Below are 25,523 nucleotides of genomic sequence, written 5' to 3' on the forward strand. Positions count from 1 at the left end.
GGCATGGACTGATTAAGGATGATCAGTGTGGTTTCGTAAATGGTAGGTAATATTTCAAGGAAGTTATTGGAAAAGTGAATGAAGGCAAGGCAGTGATATTGTCTACATGGATTTTAGTAAGGCACTTGATAAGGTCCTGTGTGGGAGGCTGGTCAAGAAGGCTTAGTCACTCAGCATTCAGGATGAGGTAGCAAACTGGATTAGACATTGGCTTTGTGGGAGAAGCCAGAGAGTGGTAGTGGAGGATTGCTTCTCTGAATGGAGGCCTGTGACTAGTGGTCTGCTGCAGGGATCAGTGCTGGGTCCATTGTTGTTTGTCATCTATATCAATGATTTGGATGATAATGTGGTTAACTGAGTCAGCAAATTTGCGGATGACACCAAGATTGGGTGTGTAGTGGACAGTGAGGAAGGCTATCATGGCATGCAGAGGGAACTGCATCAGCTGGGCTGAAAATGGGCTGAAAAATGGAGATTGGAGTTTAATGCAGACATGTGCAAGGTTTTGTACTTCGGTAGGACCAATCAGGGTAAATCTTACAAAGTGAATGGTAGGGCACTGAGGAGTGTGGTAGAACAAAAGGATCTGGGAAAACAGGTACACAATTCGTTGAATGTGGTGTCACAGGTAGATAGGGTTGTAAGGAAAGCTTTTAGCACATTGGCCTCCATAAATCGATGTATTGAGTATAGGAGATGGGATGTTATGTTGAAATTGTATTAAATGTTGTTGAGGCCTAATTTGGAGTATTGAGGCAGTTTTGGTCACCTACTTACAGGAAAGGTATAAACAAGGTTGAAAGAGTACAGAGAAAATTTACAAGGATGTTGCTGGGTCTGGAGGACCTGAGTTATAGGGAAAGATTGAATAGATTAGGACTGTATTCTTTAGAATATAGAAGGTTGAGAGGAGATTTGATAGAGGTACACAAAATTATGAGGGGTATAGATAAGGTAAATGCAAGCAGGCTTTTTCCACTGAGGTTGGATGGGACTACAACCAGAGGTCATGGACTAAGGGTGAAAGGTGAAAAGTTTAAGGGGAAAATGAGGGGAAGCTTCTTCACTCAGAGGGTTGATTGCAAAAGACTAGTTTTCAACCATCACCTTGTATCTTTCCCTCCTTGCATCTTCCTACCTGATTTTCATTTTTGTTCATTCCTTCCTCCTCCTCACCATTGCCACATTATTCAGTTTTTTAGCCTGGCTTCCTCCTTTGCCTCCAACAAGCTTCTATTTTCTGAGCATTGAAACTCCATATCCCACTAAATGATGTCCATGCATATTTCCTCCTTGAAACTCTATTGTAGTTCACAAAGTAAGTACTCTTATAGAGACATCATTTTCCCTTTCAAGTTGGTTGCTATCATTCTACCCTCTTCAAAATAAGACACCCTGAAGTGTTTCTGATCAGTTTCTCCTGTTTTTAATCTGTTTCCTTCATAGCTTTTGGGTTGCTTGATTTTACTCTACATTCTAATTACAAGTGCATTATTCTGATAAAACAGCTGCCAAACTGACTGAAATGGTCCTTATCAAAGTCACAGATATAACTGAGCATACCATTTAACTATTTCAACCATCTTCCACATGCTGGACTACACCATCCTTTAGTGTCTCAAATGTTTTCTGCTCAATTGGACCATTCATGGTTCTATTTATTTTTATTTTAGTGATACAGTGCTGAGTAGGCCCTTTTGGCACTTTTGAGCCATGCCACCCCAGATAAACCTGATTAACTTTAACCTAATCATGGGACAATTTACAATAGCCCGCTAATCTACCGGGTACATCATTGGTCTCTGGGAGAAAGCCAATGCATTCCATAGGAACGACATATAAAGACACTTTACAGAACGGCACTGGCATTGAACTCTGAATTCTGGAATGCTCTGAGCTGTAATAGCATTGAGCTAACTGCTAGGCTACAGTGGCGCCCTATTCTATTCTAACTTATCCATTTATTTGCACCATGTCTCCCATTAATTTCTAAGGGTCTATATTTGGTTGCTACCTGCTCCACATCCTTGTGATGCCCTATGATCCACATGGGTGGCTTCTATGTTTGCCCTGTTAATACCCAACTCCACCTTTTCACTTAACCGGTTCTATACTGTTGGGTTGCTGTATTTTTTTTATAAACCTCCATGAAACCTACCACATTATAGTTCTCCTGATCTCTTTTTGACTACATCTGAAGTAATTTTGCACTTTTTATAATAGGCATTTAACATAGAAAAATGCATGTTGATATTTCTTAGAACTTTCAATGTGAAGCAGTTTTTTTCCTCTATTTTCCAGGGAGATGGGAGCAGAAAAGATTTAGAAGAATTTTTAAAGGGGCAGTGAGTATGGTGCTGATTTGAGTGACTTGCACAGTAGTGGAAAGTGTAGAACTTGTAGAAGAATGAAGACGAACTATGTGTCTTAAACTAGTTGAATGTTGTGGTGACAACGTGAATGACTTTTACTGGTGGGTTGACTGTGCCATGGGGGAAGATGCGCAATAATATTATGGCAGTTGAAGCAGATTGTGATGGTGAGGATATAGAGACACTCCAATGAATGGATCAAGGTAGGGGAGATGTGACATTGGGTTTGTCTGGACCACATTTCGAAGTTGGTTGACCCAATATCCATAAGTGATGTCAGCACATGATGCTGAATAGCCAAGGAAGTGTTCAAACTTGAGAGCTGGTGCTTCTGTAAAGATAGAAAGGGTAGCCAGTGATGGTGTTGTTCTAGCTCTGATTAGAAATTAAGTGTGGTCATACAAATTCATTTCAACAGTACTGGACAATGAAGAAATGCTAGAAGAGGATGGCTTGGTCAGCTGGTGACATAATGATAAATAAAGAATAATGTAACAAAACAGAACAGTTTTTCTGTTCTCTCCTTAAAGTTAATATTTTATTGACTGAATTTGAGAGCTGAAATCCTGTTAATTTTAACAAGCCAAGTAACATAATGGCGAAATTTCAGTAACTCGTCTTTACTCTGCTTTCAGTAAAACATTTTCTTGCATGTTTGAGATTTTGGTTATAAACTGACACACAACCAACAAAGCAAAATTTGAACAGTATCAATTTATGAATGTGGAGTATTGTGTTAGAGAATTTTGTTTTAGCAAATGTTGAATTTGTCGCAGTATTTGTTTTATAAGTAACAGCTGTTGCTTTATAGATTATTAGTTTGACCAAGGGTTGAAGGACCTTTTATTTGTCGTCGTCATCAAGCCTTACTTGTATTTGTTCTTTGCTTATTCCAGATTCTCTGTGCCATTTTGTTGGTTTTAAAATTAATTTGACCTTTTTCAATTAAATTCAAAGTGGTCTGTATCAAGATAACAGCTGCTGGATAACTGGATAAGCTTGGCAGATTGTGTGAACTGCTAGTCTCTCTCCAGCTGGTAGTTCATTTAATTAATATAAGAAAAAGATCTTCAGTGTGAGAATTAACGAAGCTGTTTCCTTTCTTTAAAAATGAACATTATGCTTCTTATAAGAAAAAGGATTGTTTTTTTTTCAATGCAAATTGAACACCTCGATTCATTGTCATTGCTGTTCTGGAAGTTGAAATGAAGAAAATGCTAAACTTCTTTTGGGTGCAGAGTGCAAGCAGATCATATACGATGTGCATTTTCCCCCTGTGTGATGTTAGAGGACATGTAGTTTTATAAATGAGCTTTATTTTTTATTTTTAAGATTGGAATTTTGGTTTTCTAACTGGACAAGTGCAAAAGATTGCCAAGTAAATAGATTCAAATCCTAATGAACATTGGGAAAAGCATGATTAATAATACAATGTGGAAGATCAATAATTCTATGTGGAACTATGCGGACTGACTAATGTGCAAGATTTCTTTCTGCCTCTATCCAGTAAATCTCTGACACTGCAGTAGAATCTAATTACAAATAAAAATCTTTCTTAGATGCATCTATTAATGAGTGAAAGATTAGCCATCTTGTGTGCTGCAGTGAAATTGGACAATGCATTTAAAATATAGCAAGTGAACTGAGTATCAAGATCCTTAATTATGTGTTGAGCCTTGATCAGTATTCTGTATCCGAGTCTTGGCCATGTATCAGACATAAATGTTGGTACTGTCTAAGAAGTTACTGAAGTGTTTGGTGTGTGGATCAACTATTGTCTAGAATTATTGTACTCTTGCAGTGATGGTATTGACCCTAAAAATCTAGAATGACTGTTTCAGTTTGAAACTGTGTATCACAAAGGTACTGTGTTTTTAGCAGTCTAGTTTTTGGATATGTAGTTAAGTCCTCAGACCAAGTCTTGATTTGAGCCTTTTTATATTTTTGGAAATGTAAATTCCCAGTGTAAATCCACAGTATACTATTTCTTACATCCATGTTACATACTGAATTTAATTTTTTCAGGTTTTTTTCCATGTGTAAGTGTGTTTTGAAAAATTAATGGCAATCCTAATAATCCTTGGAAATTACAGTCCTTCTGTTTATATTAAAAAATCTTTTATTATCATACAGGAAACGGTGACTCTTCAATGGACAAAGAATTCCCTGGGGCAATGGTGGGTCCAACAGTGAGCACACCCAACAGTCAGCACTCTTCACCCAGCCGTTCTTTGAGTGGTATGTCTACTTTTTTTTTTAACTATTCCTTGGTTTCACACATTGAGCACTTTTAAAGCTGTTGTTATATAGTCAATTATGAATCTCTAGAAGCCAGAATTGATTTTCTGAGGATGAATAGAGAAACGGTTTTAGTTTATTTCTAACATTTAATATAGATGACACTTTTTTGGTGTATTGATTTCACAGTTAACACACAAGCTTCACAAGTGTTTAAAAAAAATTCTGTAATGAAATGAGTAGGGCCATCAGAATCTAGGATCTTTGTTTCCATAAGTGAAAATTTAACTTGTGTTTATCTGACATTAGATAAATGTGGGCAAGTCATTTGATTGTGAGATTGATTGTCTGAACTAAAAGAGCAGACTAGAATTTGTTGGAGCAGAGAATACTGAAGTCTGCCTTGTAAGTTGGATATTCATCTCCCCTTCTGTCAACTGAAAAAAATTGTGCAGGTTGACGTCTGAGAAGTTTAGGATCTTGGGATCTAAAGATCATAAGACCATAGACCATAAGACATGGGAGCAGAATTAGGCCATTTGGCCTGTTGAGTCTGTTCCACCATTCAATCATAGCTGATCCTTTTTCTATCTTCCCCCCCCCCCCCCACCCCCCAACTCCGTGGCCTTCTCCCTTTGATGCTGTGGCTGATCAAGAACCTATTAGTCTCCACCGTAAGTACACCCAACAACCTGGTCTCCACAGCTGCCTGTGGTAACAAATTCCACAAATTCACCACTCTCTGGCTAAAGAAATTTCTCCACATCTTTGTCTTAAATGGACACCCCTCTATCCAGAGGCTGTGCCCAATTGTCTGAGACCCCCCCCCCCCACACACACCATGGGAAACATCCTTTTCACACCTGCTCTGTTTAAGCCTTTCAACATTCAAAAGGTTTCAATGAGATTCCCCCGCCCCCCCACCCGTCCTTCTAAATTCCAATGAGTACAGATCCAGACCCTTCAAACGTTCTTCATATGATAACCCTTTCATTCCTGGAATCGTCCTTGGGAACCTCTTAACCCTCTCTAATGCCAGCACACCTTTTCTTGGATCAGGAGTCCAAAACTGTTCACAATTCTCAAGGTGAGGCCTCACCAGTGCCTTTCAAGCCTCAGCAGCACATCCCTGCTGTTGTCTTCTACACCATTTGAAATTAATTGTAACACTGCATTTGCCTTCCTTGCCATCTGCAATTGGCTGCAATTTTGTCCTATCATATAATGTTATGAGCAAAGGATGAAATTTTCACATTTTATGCAAAAAAAGAAATAATTTAGTTTCAGAAGCAAAAAAATTGCATATTCAAAGCATCTGGGAACAATTTGCTACTTAACTGAGATTTCAGAATTTGTTCTTCTTGGGATCCTGGTGGCCTTAAATGCAAATCCTGACTTTTTCTTGTGTTTTAGTCCTCATTCGCTGATTTTGTTTCAACCTGAGTGAGTTTAATTTTCATAAAATAAAACAGTTGAGTGTCAGTAATCATTCAGTAATTTTATGTGTCAAATTTGAGTTTATTGTCATTTGCACATGTACATGAATGCCAGGCACAGTGAAATATTTACTTGCAGCAGCATCATGGGCACAAAGTATCGTATAAGTAGCATTCACAAGGAAACATAGTGTATATTAAGCATTTACACAATTTTTACAAGAAAGAGCCCAGTTAGACCAGAAACAAAACAGTCCATTATAGTGCAAAGTGGTCACAGTGTTGCTATACTGAAGTTGTGGTTAAGCTTCAAGAACCAAATGGTTGAATGTGTGGTGGCGAACTGCTGTGAGTTGCTGGAAGTGCCATTAACAAGCACTTTATGAAAATGCAGTTTAATTGAAACATTACAATCTATTCCTTTTAAGGTATGAGATAACATACTTATATGCCATTTATTCCAAGTCTTTTGAAATCAAGCAAACAACTTTGTGTTTGCATTTTAGAACGTGATAGCAAGCAAATTGTGTATGTAACATGGTGATTATTGTATGACTGATTAGTCAGTGAATAGGCACATATTGTAATAATTATTCAGATTAATTTATTTGTTATATGTACATTGAAGCATACAATAAACTATTTCATTTGTGCTAACAACCAACACAGCCTAAAGGATGTGCTGGGGGCAGTCCATTCCAGCACCAACATAGCAAGTCCACAATGTTCATATATTTAATTATTCACTTTTACTTTCATGTTCCCCATTTCCCAATCTTTCCAATGAATTCTGAGTATTAGAATTGCTTTTCTGGTGATGTAAACTTGCATGAGTACTTGTGGCTCTTGAAGTTTGATCTGTAATCATGGTTTTGACCTGTTTGGCCGTGCAACTCAATTAGAGAGTTTGGCAGTGTGGAGACAAACCCTACTATACAATCCCTCCATACTAATCAAGTGGCTTCCTGAGCTAGTCCCATTTGCCTGCATTTGGCCCATATCCTCTGAATTTTTTCTATCCATGTACCTGTCCAAATGTCGTCTAAGCATTGTACTTGCCTCTGCCAATTTCTCCAGCAACTCATTCCATAGGCCACGATCCTCTGAGTAAAAAAAAATCTGTCCCTCAGGTCACCTTTAAATTGTTCCCTTCTCACCTTAAACCTATGCCCACTAGTTTTGGATTACCCTACCCTGGGGTGGGGAACTAGCAATCCATCTTATCTGTGCCCCTCATGATCTTAGAAATCTTTGCAAGGTCACTCCTCAGACTTCTTCGCTCCAGGGAAAACACTCCCAGTCCCTCCTTATAACTGGTGTCCCAGCAACATCCTTGTGAATCTTTTCTGTATTCTCTCTAGCTTCCTATAGTGTAGCAATCAGGTCTCATTAACATCTTTTACAGTTGTGATATGATGTCCCAACTTTTGTACTGCTGCCCATCTGATGAAGGCAAGCATGCTATTTGCTTTCTACACCAGCTTGACTATATGTGTTGCCACTTACAGGGAACTATTTTATTGTACCCCTAGGTCACCCTGTTACACAACAATCCCCAAGGCCTTTTTAGTCACTGTGCATGCCCTACACTGGTTTAACTTCTCTAAGTGCATCATTTTGCCCTTGTCCAGGTTAGATTCTGTCTGTCATTCCATGGCCCACTTTCAATAGACAATAGGTGCAGAAGTAGACCATTCGGCCCTTCGAGCCTGCACCGCCATTTTGAGATCATGGCTGATCATCTACTATCAATACCCGGTTCCTGCCTTGTCCCCATATCCCTTGATTCCCCTATCCATAAGATACCTATCTAGCTCCTTCTTGAAAGCATCCAGAGAATTGGCCTCCACTGCCTTCCGTGGCAGGGCATTCCAGACCCCCACAACTCTCTGGGAGAAGAAGTTTTTCCTTAACTCTGTCCTAAATTACCTACCCCTTATTCTCAAACCATGCCCTCTGGTATTGGACTCTCCCAGCATCTGGAACATATTTCCTGCCTCTATCTTGTCCAATCCCTTAATAATCTTATATGTTGCAATCAGATCCCCTCTCAATCTCCTTAATTCCAGTGTGTACAAGCCCAGTCTCTCTAACCTCTCTGCGTAAGACAGTCCGGACATCCCAGGGATTAACCTCGTGAATCTACGCTGCACTTCCTCTACAGCCAGGATGTCCTTCCTTAACCCTGGAGACCAAAACTGTACACAATACTCCAGGTGTGGTCTCACCAAGGCTCTGTACAAATGCAAGAGGATTTCCTTGCTCTTGTACTCAATTCCCTTTGTAATAAAGGCCAACATTCCATTAGCCTTCTTCACTGCCTGCTGCACTTGCTCATTCACCTTCAGTGACTGATGAACAAGGACTCCTAGATCTCTTTGTATTTCTCCCTTACCTAACTTCACACTGTCCAGATAATAATCTGCCTTCCTGTTCTTACTCCCACAGTGGATAACCTCACACTTAATCACATTAAATGTCATCTGCCAAGTATCTGCCCACTCACCCAGCCTATCCAAGACACCCTGAATTCTCCTAACATCCTCATCACATGTCACACAGCCACCCAGCTTAGTATCATCAGCAAACTTGCTGATGTTATTCTCAATGCCTTCATCTAAATCGTTGACGTAAATCGTAAACAGCTGTGGTCCCAATACCGAGTCCTGTGGCACCCCCTAGTCACCACCTGCCATTCTGAGAAACACCCATTCACCGCTACCCTTTGCTTTCTATCTGCCAACCAGTTTTCTATCCATGTCAATATCTTCCCCCCCAATGCCATGAGCTTTGATTTTACCCACCAATCTCCTATGTGGGACCTTATCAAATGCCTTCTGAAAATTGAGGTACACTACATCCACTGGATCTCCCCCGTCTAACTTCCTGGTTACATCCTCGAAAAACTCCAACAGATTAGTCAAGCATGATTTGCCCTTGGTAGATCCATGCTGGCTCAGCCCAATCCTATCACTGCTATCTAGATATGCCACTATTTCATCTTTAATAATGGACTCTAGCATCTTCCCCACTACTGATGTTAGGCTGACAGGTCGATAGTTCTCTGTTTTCCCCTTCCCTCCTTTCTTAAAAAGTGGGATAACATTAGCCATTCTCCAATCCTCAGGAACTGATCCTGAATCTAAGGAACATTGGAAAATGATTACCAATGCATCCACAATTTCCAGGGCCACCTCCTTTAGTACCCTAGGATGCAGACCATCTGGACCTGGGGATTTGTCAGCCTTCAGTCCCATCAGTCTACTCATCACCGTTTCCTTCCTAATGTCAATCTGTTTCATTTCCTCTGTTACCCTATGTCCTTAGCCCATCCATACATCTGGGAGATTGCTTGTGTCTTTCCCTAGTGAAGACAGATCTGAAGTACTTATTAAATTCTTCTGCCAATTCTCTGTTTCCCATAACAATTTCACCCAATTCATTCTTCAAGGGCCCAACGTTGTCCTTAACTTTCTTCTTTCTCTTCACATATCTAAAAAAGCTTTTGCTATCCTCCTTTATATTCCTGGCTAGCTTGCGTTCGTACCTCATTTTTTTTCTCCCTGTATTGCCTTTTCAGTTAAGTTCTGTTGTTCCTTAAAAACTTCCCAGTCATCTGTCCTCCCACTCACCTTAGCTCTGTCATATTTCCTTTTTTTTAATGCTATGCAATCTCTGACTTCCTTTGTCAACCACTGTGGCCTCTTCCCCCCTTTGAATCCTTCCTTCTCCAGGGAATGAACTGATTTTGCACCTTGTGCATTATTCCCAAGAATACCTGCCATTGGTGTTCCACTGTCTTTTCTGCTAGGATATCCGTCCAGTCAACTTTGGCCAGCTCCTCCCTCATGACTCCATAGTTTCCCCAGTTCAACTGCAACACTGACACCTCTGAGCTGCCCTTATCCTTCTCAAATGGCAGATTAAAAATTTATCATATTATGATCACTACCTCCTAATGGCTCCTTTACTTCAAGATCGCTTATCAAATCCTGTTCATTACATAAGACTAAATCCAGAATAGCCTTGTCCCTGGTTGGCTCTCGTACAAGCTGTTCCAAGAATGCATCCCGTAGGCACTCTACAAACTCCCTATCCTGGGGTCCAGCACCGACCGGATTCTCCCAGTTCACCTGCATGTTGAAATCCCCCATAACTACTGCGACATTACCTTTGCCACATGCCAATGTTAACTCCCTATTCAACTTGCACCCAATATCCATGCTACTGTTTGGTGGCCTGTAGACAACATCCATTAGGGTCCTTTTGCCCTTACTGTTCCTCAGTTCTATCCACACAGACTCTACTTCTCCTGATCCTATGTCCTCCCCTTGCAAAGGACTGAATCTCATTCCTCACCAACAGGGCCACCCCACCCCCTCTGCCCACATTTCTGTCCCTACGATAGCACGTATACCCTTGTACATTCATTTCCCAGGTCTGATCTCCCTGCAGCCATGTCTCCGTTATCCCAACAACATCATAGTTACCCATTCGCACCTGAACTTCAAGCTCATCCGCCTTATTTCTGACACTTCGTGCATTCAGATATAGAATTTTTAGCCCATTTCTCCTCTCTGTTTGAATCGCTGCCTATTGTGCTTAACCTAGCTCCCCGAACTCCCATCGGGCTATACGCCCCTAGAATTTTGTTGTCCTTCTTAAATTTACTTATTCTTTCTGCACATTTAACTCCATGTTCCGTCAGACCATCCCTCTGTACATGTGTCCTCCTTATCACTTGTTCTGCCTCACCTTTCTCTACAACACACTTAACATTCCAGAACCGTGTAGTCCCCACCTGTCCTTTATTCTTCCTCTTGCTATCCTCTCTCACATTCTGGATCCCCGCCCCCTGCAAATTTAGTTTTAAACCCCCAAGAAGCACTAGCAAACTTCCCTGCAAGAATGTTAGTACTGCTCCAGTTCAGGTGTAAACCATCCCTTTGGAACAGATCCCACCTTCCCTGGAACAAAGCCCAATTATCTAAAAACCTGAAGCCCTCCCTCCTGCACCATCCTCTCAGCCACATATTAATCTGTAAAATCTTTCTGTTCCTTGCCTCACTTGCACGTGGCACAGGTAGCAATCCTGAGATTGTTACCCTCGAGGTCCTGCTCTTCAGCTTCGCACCTAACTCCCTGAACTCCCTACGCAGGACCCCCTCACTCATCCTACCCATGTCATTGGTCCCTACATGGACCACAACATCTGGATTCTTGCCCTCCCTCTCGAGAATAACCTGCACCCGATCTGAGATGTCTCGGACCCTGGCACCAGGGAAGCAACATACCATCCAAGACTCCCGATCTTCCCCACAAAATCTCCTATCCGCCCCCTGACTATAGAATCCCTTATCACTACCGCTCTCTTCTCGTCCCTCCTCCCCTTCCTAGTCGAGGGTCCAACCTCAGTGCCAGAGACAGGACCACTGCAACTTGTTCCTGGTAGGTCATCCCCACCAACAGTATCCAAAACGGTATACTTATTTTTGATGGGAACGGCCACAGGGGTGCTCTTCTCTCTCTGTCTGCTCCCCCTGCCTCTCTTGACTGTCACCCATTTGCCTACCTCCTGTCTTTTCGGTGTGACTGCCTCCCGATAACTCTCATCTATCTCTGCCTCTGCCTCCTGAATGATCCGTATTTCATCCAGCTCCTGCTCCAATTCCCTAATTCGGTCTGATAGGAGCTGTAGCTGGATGCACCTTTTGCAGGTGTGGTCATCAGGGACAACTGTGTTGACCCTGACCTCCCACATACTGCATATGGAGCACACCACTGCTCTAACTGTCTCCCCCATTACCTGATCCCAGATTAGTCAGAATAAATGAAAAAAGAACCTACTGACCTTACCTTTTTACCTCAGCAAGCACGTGCTGGGTCACTGATTTCCTCTCGCCGAAGCCCGTTTCCTTGTTGATCTAGATCTTGTTGTAACCATAGACAAATGTCGTTGTCCACCGCCCCACCAATTTTTGTGTCATCTGCAAACTTGCTTGCCACCTGCATTTTTGTCTAAATCATTAATATAAACGACAAACAGTGGGCCCAGCACCAATCTCTGCAGCATACCATCTGTCACAGGCCTCCAATTTGAACAGCAACCCTTCATTACCACCCTCTGCCTCCTTCCGCTAAGCCAACTTTGAATCCAATCAGCTATCTTGCTCTAGACCCCACATGATCTAACCTTTCACGTCAGCCTACCATGCAAGACCTTGTCTATGTGTACTTTAGCAAGCTTTTGCCAACATCTGCTGCTCTCTTCAATCCTCTTAGTCACCTCTTCGTCTTTAAAAAGATTACTGAATCAAATTCAAGAGATGTGATTTCTCACAACTGTTCCCCTTCATTCCTTGCCTTTCCAAATGCAAGTAGATCCTGTCTTTCAGAATCCCCTCCTGTAATTTTCCCACCACTTGTGTTCGGCTTACCAGCCTGTGGTTCCCAGACTTGACCTTGTAACCCTTAAAGGCACAGCATTAACTATTCTCTAGTCTTCTGGCATCTCGCCCTCTGTCAGAGCCCCTGCAATTTTTCCCTTTCTTCCCATAATGTTGTAGGACACATTTGATCAGGCCTCAGGGCTTTATCCACTTGTACGTGCCTCAATATTACCATCACTTCTTTTGTGATGTTGATGTGTTTCAGGCCATCGCTGTTCTCTTCCTTTAATTACCTAGCTTCCAGGTCACCTTCATGATAAATACAAACAAGAGGTATTAACTTTAGACCTTGCCTGTCTCCCGTTACTTCATACATGGATGACCACACTGATTCTTAAGGGGACCTATTCTTTTCCTGGTTACCCTTTTGCTCCAAACTCCCTTTCATTGCTGCTCAAGATTGTACCCATCTTTCCTGGAACTCAATTTAAATATGTCCATTCTCTCATAGTCTCTTTTACTTCCTTTCTTGCCCTGTCTGTTGTCTTATGGCAAGGTTGACCACATCGTCAACTAAAATGGCTAATGACCATCTTCCAGCTATGTGGACTGCCTCTGGCTGGCTTATTTCCTTTCTCTCCAGTTGAGAACAGAGAACCATTTGCAATGATGTCTCTAACTTTTCCTTCACCATTAATTTTTGTCTTTTCACAATTGATTCTTGGTCACCACCTGTGTCTCATCTACGTGCTGTGGCTTGGCAATATCGGCCTAAAGTGCACTATGGTGACACCCAGCTCCACATTTCCACTGTTCCACTGTCTTCACCTGGTCAAATTGCTTGTCCAACATCCAGTGCTGAATAAATAGAAATATTTTCCAGGTGAGTCTTGGTAGGACCAGTGTTCCTGTTCGTCTATTCCTTACTACTGATATCTATCCATTTAAAACTGAACCAGTCTTTGTGTTGTTTGACCCTCGAGCTTTGGACCACAAATCCACTCCATTGATAATGTCTGTGCCCTTTGTGTTTACCTCTAGGCCTGTCTTTTCCTATGGACTCTTGGCAGTCTTCCCTTGTCCTACCCTTGTTATACTTCAGTTTATAGGAGCCTTTCTTCCTGTCACTTAACTTGCACCAAGCCCCTTTACTTATTATCCCTGGACTTGTAGCTTATACCCTTGCTTTTTGAAATTTCAGTTTTTTCTTAAGTAGCTCAGTGGCCTCGCTCCATTGCTATACAAGCCTCCAAGATCACTTCATTCTGATTCTGGGTGGTCATCTTTTTAAAGTATGTGTTGTCTTCCTCTAACTTTAAGATTTTTAAAGGAATTCTTAACATGGGGGTGCTCTGATGGATTTTTTTTCTCTTTCATCTGCTATTTTCAACCTCAATATACCAACTTTGTGCCAAAATGGTAGTAAGCTGTAATTGGCCAGCTTGATTTATAAAAAAAATCTTGACCAGGCTTGCATATGGTGCAATCACCATCTTCGCATTGAGTTTTTCTGTCCCTTGGGTAGTGTATCGGAGATGAGTTGGGTATGTAACAATATTATCTACAAGTCCATTGATTCTTGTTGGTTTAATATAGTATGTTTTCCACGTTTCAGGAGCGCATTTGGATTTTCATCCAGGTTCTTTTTTATGATTTTCTTTAATCACTGCCAAGTTGTTGAGCTTTATTGTTGAGCAGGATATGCTTTCAAGTTAGAAATGTCATGACTTGTCATTCTAAGCAGTGATATATTGGAACACCTGTGAGTACAACATTAAGCGTTTTAGTATTCATAAATCAGTTGAAAACAAAGGCCTGTATGAAGTCTTATCAGGATGCTGTGCATTACAAATACTGTATTTCATATTTCCTTACAAGATGGGAGGCTGTTCAGTCCATTGTATCTGCTGGCTCTTGGATTAATTCTATAAACGATTATCCTTGTACTCTTCTATAAACTATTGTCCCTGTACTTGTCATCCACCCCCTTCCCCAAGCCCACTTCTCCTATCACTCACTTAATGGCTAGCATACCTATGGGATGTTTGTCCATTGTAAAGTTCACCCTGACAAAGAAGAAAGAGGAAGGCAGGAAGGCGAAATCTGTAATCAATTCAAAGCTTGCATTATGGCTGTTAAGTATGAATTTTCAAGACATTTGGATTGTGGATTTGGTTTTGTTTGTCTTGCTGGAATGATGAGTTTGATCAGGAGGCATGAGCATCAGTTGGATTAGGGCTGATCCATGTAGCACAGGCACACCTCTGAGAAGCAAGGTATTGGCTTGCAACATTACCAAGTATGATCTGACATTATGTCAGGTCCTTCTCTTACCCTCATTAATTACCTGAGAATTTATCTCAACCTTTCTCCTTTATTGTTTCTCTGTCCTCACATTAGGCTTCCTCTCGGCTTTCCTGCTCTTCTCTTGTATTTCTTCATCTTCTCTCCAGAATTTGGTTCTTGCATTTTGCCCTGCAGGTCACCCAAGTTCTCCAGTCAAAATTGCCTTGTTCTTTTCAGTACTGCCGAAGGTCGCCAACTTCATTTCCATTGATTCTTGGGAGTTTAATCACAAAATGTTCAAGCCCCAATCACCATATCAAGTTAAACAGACTAATCCATATATTCCCATTTGATTTTATGGTAACTAATAAATGGAAATGTAAAGATGTAACTTTTAATAATCTTTTGATTCTATTGCTAAATGGCTAGCATTCTTGTTTCTGAAACAACAAAATGTATTAAAGCCATTTTAAATGGATTAATGCCAGGGACTTGAGTACAAAATGCTTGGCTGGTACTGCAGCATAATACAACACTGTTGGAAGTACCATCTTTCAGTTGAGCTATTAAACAGAGGCACCATCTGTTCTTATAGATGGTCATAAACAATCCTCAGCACAATTTGAAAGAAAAGGAGTGCTCTTGCCAATGTATTGACCAATGGTTATCTCTCTGTCAATACCTTTTTTTTAATAAAAGCAGATGGGTTATGGTAGAATTGGTGTAAAAATGAGTATTTGATGGTTACTATGGACTAAATGGGTTGTATGGTCTGTTTTGGTGCAGTATCCTTAATTGCTAAAGTCAAGAGATTGATACTGCAGAGGGGCTGATAAAACCTGTTAATCAGGTGCTTCAACAATTTATCCCCATGGCAACTCTAGCTTCTCCCTATCAAATGATTCCTTTTGTAATATTCCTCCCTCTCTCAAACTTAAAACGAATATTTTCTCATTCTCAGTTCTGATGCAGGCTCTTTGACCTCAAATGTTAACCTTTCTCTTTCCATTATCGCTGCCTGACTGTTTGAGTGTTTCCAGAATTTTCTGTTTTATTTCATTTTTCATGTCAATGACCTTCTGCACATTATCTGGTTATTCTCACATTGCTGTTTGTAGGAGTATGTTAGCTTGTGTGCTTCTTACTTTACAACAGTGGCTGTGCTTCAAAAGGACTTCACAAGCTGTCCAAAAAAATGTGCTTATGGGTAGGATGCAGTTGTGAAAAGCACTGTACAAGTCAAGTCTGTCTGTCTTTCCAGTTTTGCTCCCAACAGTGTCTGGCAATTAACCCTCACTTCTTGTAGACTCCAAGTCTTAGTTCCCCTTCAGGGTTGGTAATGTAAGTGCCATTTGTTTGTTTGGGTCGGTAAGCTTAGTGTTGCCATTTGTTTATAAATGAAGTTCTGCACGTACAGTGAGATGCACTGATTGAAGTATGTAACAAAGTGATCTTGGTTGTAGGAGGGGAAACTTCATGCGGTTGCAGGTAAGCAAGCAGCAAAATCAAAATGACTGAAGATTTGTACGTGCTGTAGGTAGAGGATAATTCGGTATGTGTATCATCCTGAGAAGCTGAATTCCATGAAATACTTTGTTAAAAATTGTAGCCGTTCAATTTTCTGTAGGTTCTTCATTGCAGAAATTGACAGGTTTCCTACTTTAGTTTATGTGTGACCCTTACTGCCATGGGCAGATTTCTTTGTCATGTGTGACACTTATCCAAATTTCTATTTCTTTTAAATTATGTAGCTTCTATATAGTTCACTGCATTCATATTCTCCTGCTCTAACAACTGGAGCATGAGAACATGGACAAGTTTTCTTGCACAAGTGATGGAGAAATTTGAAGTGCTTCTGCCTCTCTTCTGAGTTGACCTTGGTGCTAAATTATTCTTGTCCATCTCTTCCCTTTAAAGGCATTAAGGATTAATCCTGGTTATTTTAAAGTCAAAATCTTGAGCATACTGGATTAACAAAGTTATGTCACAGCGAGCCTTTCGTGTTGTTACTTTGAGTTACTTTTTTCCTATTTTTGAACAGCAATGGTTGAAATCTTTGAGCAATTCATCTACTTTGGGCAAGTTCTTCACAAAATGTGGCATATCTTGTATGAGTATTATTATTGCTAATTTGATAAAAAGAATGTTGGCAGGCATTTATAATATACGTGTGTAAAGTCATACAGTATGGAAACAAGTCTTCAATCCTGCTGAGCCTGAATGGGCCACTGAGTACGCTTTCACACTAATTCTACATTCATCCCATTTTTTAAAATTCTCCCTACATTCCAATTTTTAAAAAAAATACTATCTCCAACCAACACACCAGGAGCATTTTATGGTGATCAAACAATCTAACAGCCCACATTTCTTTAGAATGTGGGAGGAGACCAGAACACCCAGAGGATAAGTGCCATAGTTTATTTTTGAATTGCAAGACACATTCCTCTCAGGACTTCATAGTTGTGTCTAAACCCAGAAGCCAAAAACAGTAGAGAGGCAGTCTGTTAAAATGAGTGATGGGTTTGCTTGATTTTGCACATTCACAGTCTGTTGAAATCCAAGCTGTTGGAATATTAACAGCTGAGAAGTATTTGTTCCTTTTAAATTGGATGCCAAACAGGAGCCCAGTCTTCCTTAATTGACCAGTAAAGAACTGATGGAATGAATTTAAGTGGACAAGGAGAATTCACTATGGTGTCTTGATCAGAATCTGGCTCCCCAGTGAAAACCTGGTGATTTATGTAAAAGGTTCTGGTCAGGTGTTTATTCTGATTAAAATATTTGAGGTTCAGTTTGAACCTCACCTCTGTACTTTATCTCAGTCAGGATGATTTGCTTCCTCTCTTCCATTGTATGTCCTCTTGATGGTTCATCTTTAAACAGATCAAAGTACAATAATGATTGGATATTTAAATAAGAGCACTTGGGTTGCCTGTGCTTGGGCTAGATTTTAATTTTGTAACTGAACAAACCTCTGGTCCTAACTAATATTTATTCTCATTTAAAGAGAATATTATCTGGTCATTGCTGTATTTTTTGTGGGAGCATGCTTTGTGTGGAAAATAGGAACAGGCGCAGCTCTTGTGGCTCTGAAACTGTTCTGTTATTCAGTAAGATCATAGCACATCTGATCTTTATCATCAACTCTATTTTCCAGCTTTTCAATGAGATTACTGCACATTCATCAAAATACAGCTTATAGACCCAATCTACACATTGTCCTTGGGACCACTGCCTTGTACAAGGAATCACTTCCTCCAAAGCAAATGTTCTTAAATAAGATTAAAAACAATTCAGTGTTCAAGGTATGGTTTCACTGGTCCTGCAGAGTTGTGACAATGCAATCCTGCTTTGAAATGCCTTGAAATGAAGACCAATCATTTAATAATAACAGAGTTGTCATGGTGGGAGATTTTAATTTCCCAAATATCGATTGGCATCTCCATAGAGCAAGGGGTTTAGATGGGGTGGAGTTTGTTAGGTGTGTTCAGGAAGGTTTCTTGACACAATATGTAGATAAGCCTACAAGAGGAGAAAGCGTACTTGATTTGGTATTGGGAAGTGAACCTGGTCAAGTGTCAGATCTCTCAGTGGGAGAGCATTTTGGAAATGGTGATCATAATTCTATCTCCTTAACAATAGCATTGGAGAGAGATAGGAACAGACAGGTTAGAAAAGTGTTTAATTGGAGTAAGGGAATTATGAGGCCATCAGGCAGGAATTGGAAACAGATGTTTTCAGGGAAAGGTATGGAAGAAATGTGGCAAATATTCGGGGGATATTTGTGTAGAGCTCTGTATAGGTACGTTCCAGTGAGACAGGGAAGTTATGGTAGGGTACAGGAACCATGGCGTACAAAGGTGTACATGGCGTAAATCTAGTCAAGAAGAAAAGAAAAGCTTACGAAAGGTTTAGAGAGCTAGGTAATGTTAGAGATCTAGAAGATTATAAGGCTAACAAGAAAGAGCTTAAAAGGAAAATTAGGAGTGCCAGAAGGGGCCATGAGAAGGCCTTGGTGGGCAGGATTAAGGAAAACCCCAAGGCATTGTACAAGTATGTGAAGAGCAAGAGGATAAGACATGAGAAAATAGGACCTATCAAGTGTGATAGTGGGAAAGTGTGTGTGGAACCGGAGGAAATAGCAGAGGTACTTTAATGAATACTTAAGTATTCACTATGGAAAGGGATCTTGGTAATTGTAGTGATGACTTGCAGCAGACTAAAAAGCTTGAGCATGCAGATATTAAGAAAGAGGAGGTGCTGGAGCTTTTGGAAAGCATTGAGTTGGATAAGTCACCAGGACCGGGTGAGATGTACGCCAGGCTACTGTGGGAGGCGAGGGAGGAGATCGCTGAGATTCCGAAGAATTGGAGGGTTGCGGATGTTGTACCCTTATTTAAGAAAGGGAGTAGCGACAGCCCAGGAAACTATAGACCAGTGAGTCTTACTTCAGTGGTTGGTAAGTTGATGGAAAAGATCCTGAGAGGCAGGATTTATGAACATTTGGGGAGGTATAATATGATTAGGAATAATCAGCATAGCTTTGTCAAGGGCAGGTCATGCCTTACGAGCCTGATTGAATTTTTTGAGCATGTGACTAAATACATTGATGAAGGAAGAGCAGTAGGTGTGGTGTATATGAATTTCGATATACACCATTTGAGGCATTCGATAAGGTACCCCATACAAGGCTTATTTAGAAAGTAAGGAGGCAGGGGAGCCAAGGGGACCTTGCTTTGTGGATCCAGGACTGGCCCACAGAAGGCAAAGAGTGGTTATAGGTGGGTCATATTCTGCATGGAGGTCGGTGACCAGTGGTGTGCCTCAGGGATCTGTTCTGGGACCCCTACTCTTTGTATTTTTATAAATGACCTGGATGAGTAAGTGGAGTGATGGGTCAGTAAGTTTGCTGATGACACAAAGGTTGGAGGTGTTGTGGATAGTGTGGAGGGCTGTCAGAGGTTGCAGCGGGACATTGATAGGATGCAAAACTGGGCTGAGAAGTGGCAGATGGAGTTCAACCCAGATAAGTGTGAAGTGGTTCATTTTGGTAGGTCAAATATGATGGCAGAATATAGTATTAATGGTAAGACTCTTGGCAGAGTGGAGGATCAGGGGGATCTTGGGGTTGCAGTCCATAGGACGCTCAAAGCAGCTGCGCGGTTTGACTCTGTGGTTAAGAAGGTGTACGGTGTATTGGCCTTCATCAGTCATGGAATTGAATTTAGGAGCCGAGATGTAATGTTGTAGCTATATGGGACCTTAGTCAGACCCCACTTGGAGTACTGTGCTCATTTCTGGTCGCCTCACTGCAGGAAGGATGTGGAAACCATAGAAAGGGTGCAGAGGAGATTTACAAGGATGTTGCCTGGAATGGGGAGCATGACTTATGAGAATAGGTTGAGTGAACTCAGCCTTTTGTCCTTCGAGCGACGGAGGATGAGAGGTGACCTGATAGAGGTGTACAAGATGATGAGAGGCCTTGATCGTGTGGATAGTCAGAGGCTTTTTCCCAGGGCTAAAATGGCTGCCACAAGGGGGCACAGGTTTAAGGTGCTTGGAAGTAAGTACAGAGGAGATGTCAAGTTTAGATTTTTATGCAGAGAGTGGTGAGTGCATGGAATGGGCTGCCAGCGATGGTGGTGGAGGCGGATATGAAAGGGTCTTTTAAGAGACTCCTGGATAGGTAGAACCATAGAACATTACAGCACAGAAACAGGCCTTTTGGCCGTTCTTGTCTGTGCCGAACCATTTTTCTGCCTGGTCCCACTGACCTGCACCTGAGCCATATCCCTCCAAACCCCTCTCATCCATACCTGTCCAACTAAGGTACATGGAGCTTAGAAAAATAGAGGTCTATGGGTAACCCTAGGTAATTTCTAAGGTAGGGACATGTCCGGTACTGCTTTGAGGGCCGAAGGGCCTGTATTGTGCTGTAGGTTTTCTATGTTTTCTAATCTGCCATTTACTTCCTCAACGTGCTAACTTTGCATGAGGACACCCAGGTATCTCCGGACACCAATATCTAATGATCTCACATTATTTAAATCATATCCTACCTACCCATTGTTGTACCAGTCAATAATCTTCAGCTGAATTATTTATCATCTGTTATCTTTTTACCTACTCGCTTAATCAAACTATACCCTTTAGTAGATTATTTTTGTATGCTCTTTCCCACCTGAGTATTGTTGGCAAACCGGGATGCACTCCACTTTGTCCCTTTTGTCCAACATATTGTTATAGATTAAAATGCTCAGGCTTGACTCCTGAGACACTGCACAATATTCTGCTCCACCATTCAATCATGGGCTGATTCACTTCATCCAATCATCCCCACTCCCCTCATTTCACCCCATATCCTTTGATGCCTTGGCTAATTTATAACCTATCTATCTCTGCCTTAAATACACCCAATAACTTGGCCTCCACAGTCAGTTGTGGCAACAAATTCCAGATTTACCACCCTTTGACTAAAGTAATTTCTCTGCATTTCAGTTCTAAAAGGATCTCCTTCAATCCTGAAGTCGTGCCCTCTTGTTCAAGAATCCCCTACCATGGGCAATAACTTTGCCGTACCTAATCTGATCAGGCCTTTTAACATTTGGAATGTTTCTATGAGATCCCCCCTCATTTTCCTGAACTCCAGGGAATACAGCCCAATAGCTGCTAGACATTCCTTATACGGTAACCCTCTCATTCCTGGAATCATTCTCGTGAATCTTCTCTGAACCCTCTCCAATGTCAGTATATCCTTTCTAGCCCAAAACTGCACACAATACTCCAAGTGTGGTCTTATGAGTGCCTTATAGAGACTCAACATCACATCACGGCTTTTATATTCTGTACTTCTAGAAATGAATGCCAACATTGCATTCGCCTTCTTCACAACCTACTCAACCTGGAGGTTAACCTTTAGGGTATCTTGCACAAGGACTCCGAAGTCCCTTTGCATCTCTGCATTTTGAATTATCTCCCCATCTAAATAATAGTCTGTCCGTTTATTTCTTCCACCAAAGTGCATGACCATACACTTTCCAACATTGTATTTCATTTGCCACTTCTTTGCCCATTCCCCTAAACTACCTAAGTCTCTCTGCAGGCTCTTCGTTTCCTCAACACTACCTGCTCCTCCACCTATCTTTGTATCAGCAGCAAATTTAGCCACAAATCCATTCATACTGTAGTCCAAATTATTGACATACATCATAAAAAGTAACGGTCCCAATACCGGCCCCTCTGGAACTCCATTGGTAACCGGCAGCCAGCCAGAATAGGATCCCTTTATTCCCACTCTCTGTTTTCTGCCGAGCACCCAGTGCTCCACCCACATTAGTAACTTCCCTGTAATCCCATGGGCTCTTATCTTGCTAAGCAGCCTCATGTGCGGCACCTTGTCAAAGGCCTTCTGAAAAATCCAAGTACACCACGTCTACTGCATCTCCTTTCTCTACCCTGCTTGTAACTTCCTCAAAGAATTGTAGTAGGTTTGTCAAGCAGGAACTTCCTTTCAGGAAACCATGCTGGCTTTGGCCTCTCTTGTCATGTGCCTCCAGGTACGCCATAATCTCATCCCTAACAGTTGACTTCGACAACTTCCCAACCACTGATGTCAGGCTCACAGGTCTATAGTTTTGTTTCTGCTGCCTCCCATCCTTCTTAATAGCGGAATAACATTAGCAATTTTCCAGTCATCCGCTGCAATGCCAGAATCTATTGATTCTTGAAAGATCACTGTTAATGCCTCCGCAATCTCTCCAGCTACTTCCTTCAGAACCTGAGGTGCATTCCATCAGGTCCAGGAGATTTATCCAACCACAGACCATTAAGCTTCCTGAGCACCTTCTCAGTTGTAATTTTCACCGTCCTTGACATTAAAGCAGTGTTTGATCGAGTGTGGCATCAAGGAGTTGGTGATTGGGAGGTTAATCTGTTTGATGATTGGAATCATCTCAAGAGCAAAAGAAGATGGCTGTGGTGTTTGGAAGTCAGTCATCTCAGGCACAGAACGTTTCTGCAGAAGTTCTTCAGGATTGTATCATAGGCCCAACCATCTTCTGCTGTTTTATCGATGACCTTCCTTCAGTGATAAGATTAGAAGTAAGACCATAAGACGTAGCAGCAGAATTAGGCCATTTGGCTCATCCAGTCTGCTCTGCCATTCCATCACAGCTGATCCATGTCCCTCTCAACCCCATTTTCCTGCCTTCTCCCTGTAACCTTTAATGCCCTTACTAATCAAGAATCTGTCAACCTCTGCTTTAAATAAACCCAATGACTTGTCCTCCACAGCTGACTATGGCAATGAATTCCACAGTTTCACCACTCTTCGGCTAAAGAAATTGCACTTCATTGCTATTCTAAAGGGATGTCCCTCTACTCTGAGGCTGTGCCCTCTGGTCCTAGACTCTCCCACTATAGGAATCATTCTCTCCACATCCATTCTATATAGTCCTTTCAATATTAATTAGATGTCAATGAGATTTCCCCCCCCCATTCTTCTAAACTCTGGCAAGTACTGGCCCAGAGTCATCAAACCCTCCTCATAGGTTGACCTTTTCATTCCCAGAATCATTCTCATAAACCTCTTCTGGACCCTCTCCAATGCCAGCAATCTTTTCTTAGATAAAGGGCCAAAAGCTGCTCACTACACTCCAAGTGCTGTCTGAACAATGTCTTATAAAGCCTCAGCATTACATTCTTGCTTTTATATTAAGGTCCTCTTCAAATGAATACTATTATTGTATTTGCCTTGACTCAACTTGAAGATTAACTTTTAAGGAATCCTGCACAAGGACTTCCAAGTTCCTTAACCTTTTGTAAACTTTTCTCCTTGACTAGATTTTCAACAGCTTTTGTACACCATCGTTCCTGTACCCTCCCATCCTTTCCCTGTCTTTTTGGGACGTACCTATGCAGAATGCCACGCAAATATCCCCTGAACATTTGCCACATTTCTGCCATACATTTCCCTGGGAACATCTACTCCCAATTTATGCTTCCAAGTTCCTGCCTGATAGCTTCCCCTTACTCCAATTAAACATTTTCCTGACTTGTCTGCTCCTATTCCTCTCCAATGCTATGGCAAAGGAGATGGAATTGTGATCACTGTCTCCAAAATGCTCTTGCACTGAGAAACCTGACACCTGACCAGGTTCATTTCCCAATATCAGATCAAGTACAACCTCTGCTCTTGCAGACTTATTGTGTCAGAAAGCTTTCCTGAACACACCTAACAAACCCCTTGCTCTAGGGAGATGCCGATCGATATTTGGGAAATTAAAATCTCCCATCATGACAGACCTGTTATTGCACCGTTCCGGAATCTGTCTCCCTATGTGCTCCTTGATGTCCCTGTTACTATTGGATGGTCTATATAAAAAAAAACACCCAGTAGGGTTATTGACCCCCTTCCTGTTTTTAACTTCCACCCACAGAGACTCAGTAGACAATTCCTCCATGACTTCCTCCTTTTCTGCAGCCGTGACATTATCTCTGATCGGCAGTGCCATGCCCTCAATTCATTTGCTTCCCCTCCTGTCTTTTCTGAAATATCTAAAGCCTGGCACTCTCAGTAGCTATTCCTGCCTGAGCCATCCAAATCTCTGAAACAGCCACAACATCATGGCTCCAAATACTGATACACACTCTAAGCTCATTGTCAAAATAAGCCAAATTAAATCCACTGTGATTTGCTGTTGTAAAACAATAAAACGTGAAAACTTCCAAGAAGGGTGCATACTTTTTATAGTCACTGTGTATACTCACTGTAATCCAGTTTTTCCTCTATTATTATGCATTGCATTGTACTGCTGCCACAAAGTCAACAATTTCACGACATATGCCAGTGATATTAAACCTGATTCTCATTTTCCATTTCTGAATTTGCTCCCCATTTAGAAAATACTCTGTGCCTTTATTCCTTCTACCAAAGTGGATGACCATATACTTCCCTACACTATATTCCATCTGCTACTTAATTGCCTGTTCTCCTTATCTAAGTCCTTCTGAGGATTCCTTGCTACCTCAACACTACCTGCACCTCCGTGTATCTTCATATTGTCCACAAGCAGCCAAAAAGCTATCAATTCTGTCATCCAAATCATTAGCATATAACATGAAAAGAAATGGCCCCTTTATTCCCAGTCTTTGCCTTCTGCCAATCAGCCAATCTTCTAACCTGCTGGTATCTTTCCTGTAATACCATGGGCTCTTGTTTAGCAATCTCATATGTGACATCTTGTCAAAGGTCTTTTGAAAATACAAGTAAACCACATCCGCTGTTCTCCTTTGTTTATCCTTCCTCAGATAATTTCAACAGATTTGTGAGGCAAGTTTTCCCCTGAAGGAAACCATTTTATCATATGCCTCAGAGTACCTTAATGGACTCCAACATCTTCTCAACCACTTAAGTTAGGCTAACTGGCCTATAATTTCGTTTCTTTTGGCTCCTTCCCTTAAAAAGTGGAGTGGCATTTGTGATTTTCCAGTCCATTGGAACCATTCCAGAACCTAGTGATTCTTGAAAGATAATTACTAATAGACAATAGACAGTAGGTGCAGAAGTAGACCACTCGGCCCCTTGAGCCTGCACCGCCATTCTGAGATCATGGCTGATCATGTACTATCAATACCCGGTTCCTGCCTTGTCCCCATATCCCTTGATTCCCCTATCCATAAGATACCTATCTAGCTCCTTCTTGAAAGCATCCAGAGAATTGGCCTCCACTGCCTTCCATGGCAGGGCATTCCAGACCCCCACAACTCTCTGGGAGAAGAAGTTTTTCCTTAACTCTGTC

General features: G+C 41.4%; 1 protein-coding gene across 10 annotated transcripts in view; it reads left to right on the plus strand.

Moving 5' to 3' along the window:
* ikzf4 (IKAROS family zinc finger 4) overlaps window positions 1-25,523 on the plus strand; it is a 165,158-nt gene that overhangs the window by 75,732 nt on the left and 63,903 nt on the right. For all 10 annotated transcript variants that reach the window (XM_059955923.1, XM_059955924.1, XM_059955927.1 and 7 more), the window contains exon 3: window positions 4,506-4,610. In XM_059955923.1, coding sequence (XP_059811906.1) covers window positions 4,506-4,610 — 105 coding nt within the window. The remainder of the gene's footprint in view (window positions 1-4,505; window positions 4,611-25,523) is intronic.

The sequence above is a fragment of the Hypanus sabinus genome, chromosome X1 (genome assembly GCF_030144855.1).
Source record: "Hypanus sabinus isolate sHypSab1 chromosome X1, sHypSab1.hap1, whole genome shotgun sequence".
NCBI lineage: Eukaryota > Metazoa > Chordata > Chondrichthyes > Myliobatiformes > Dasyatidae > Hypanus > Hypanus sabinus.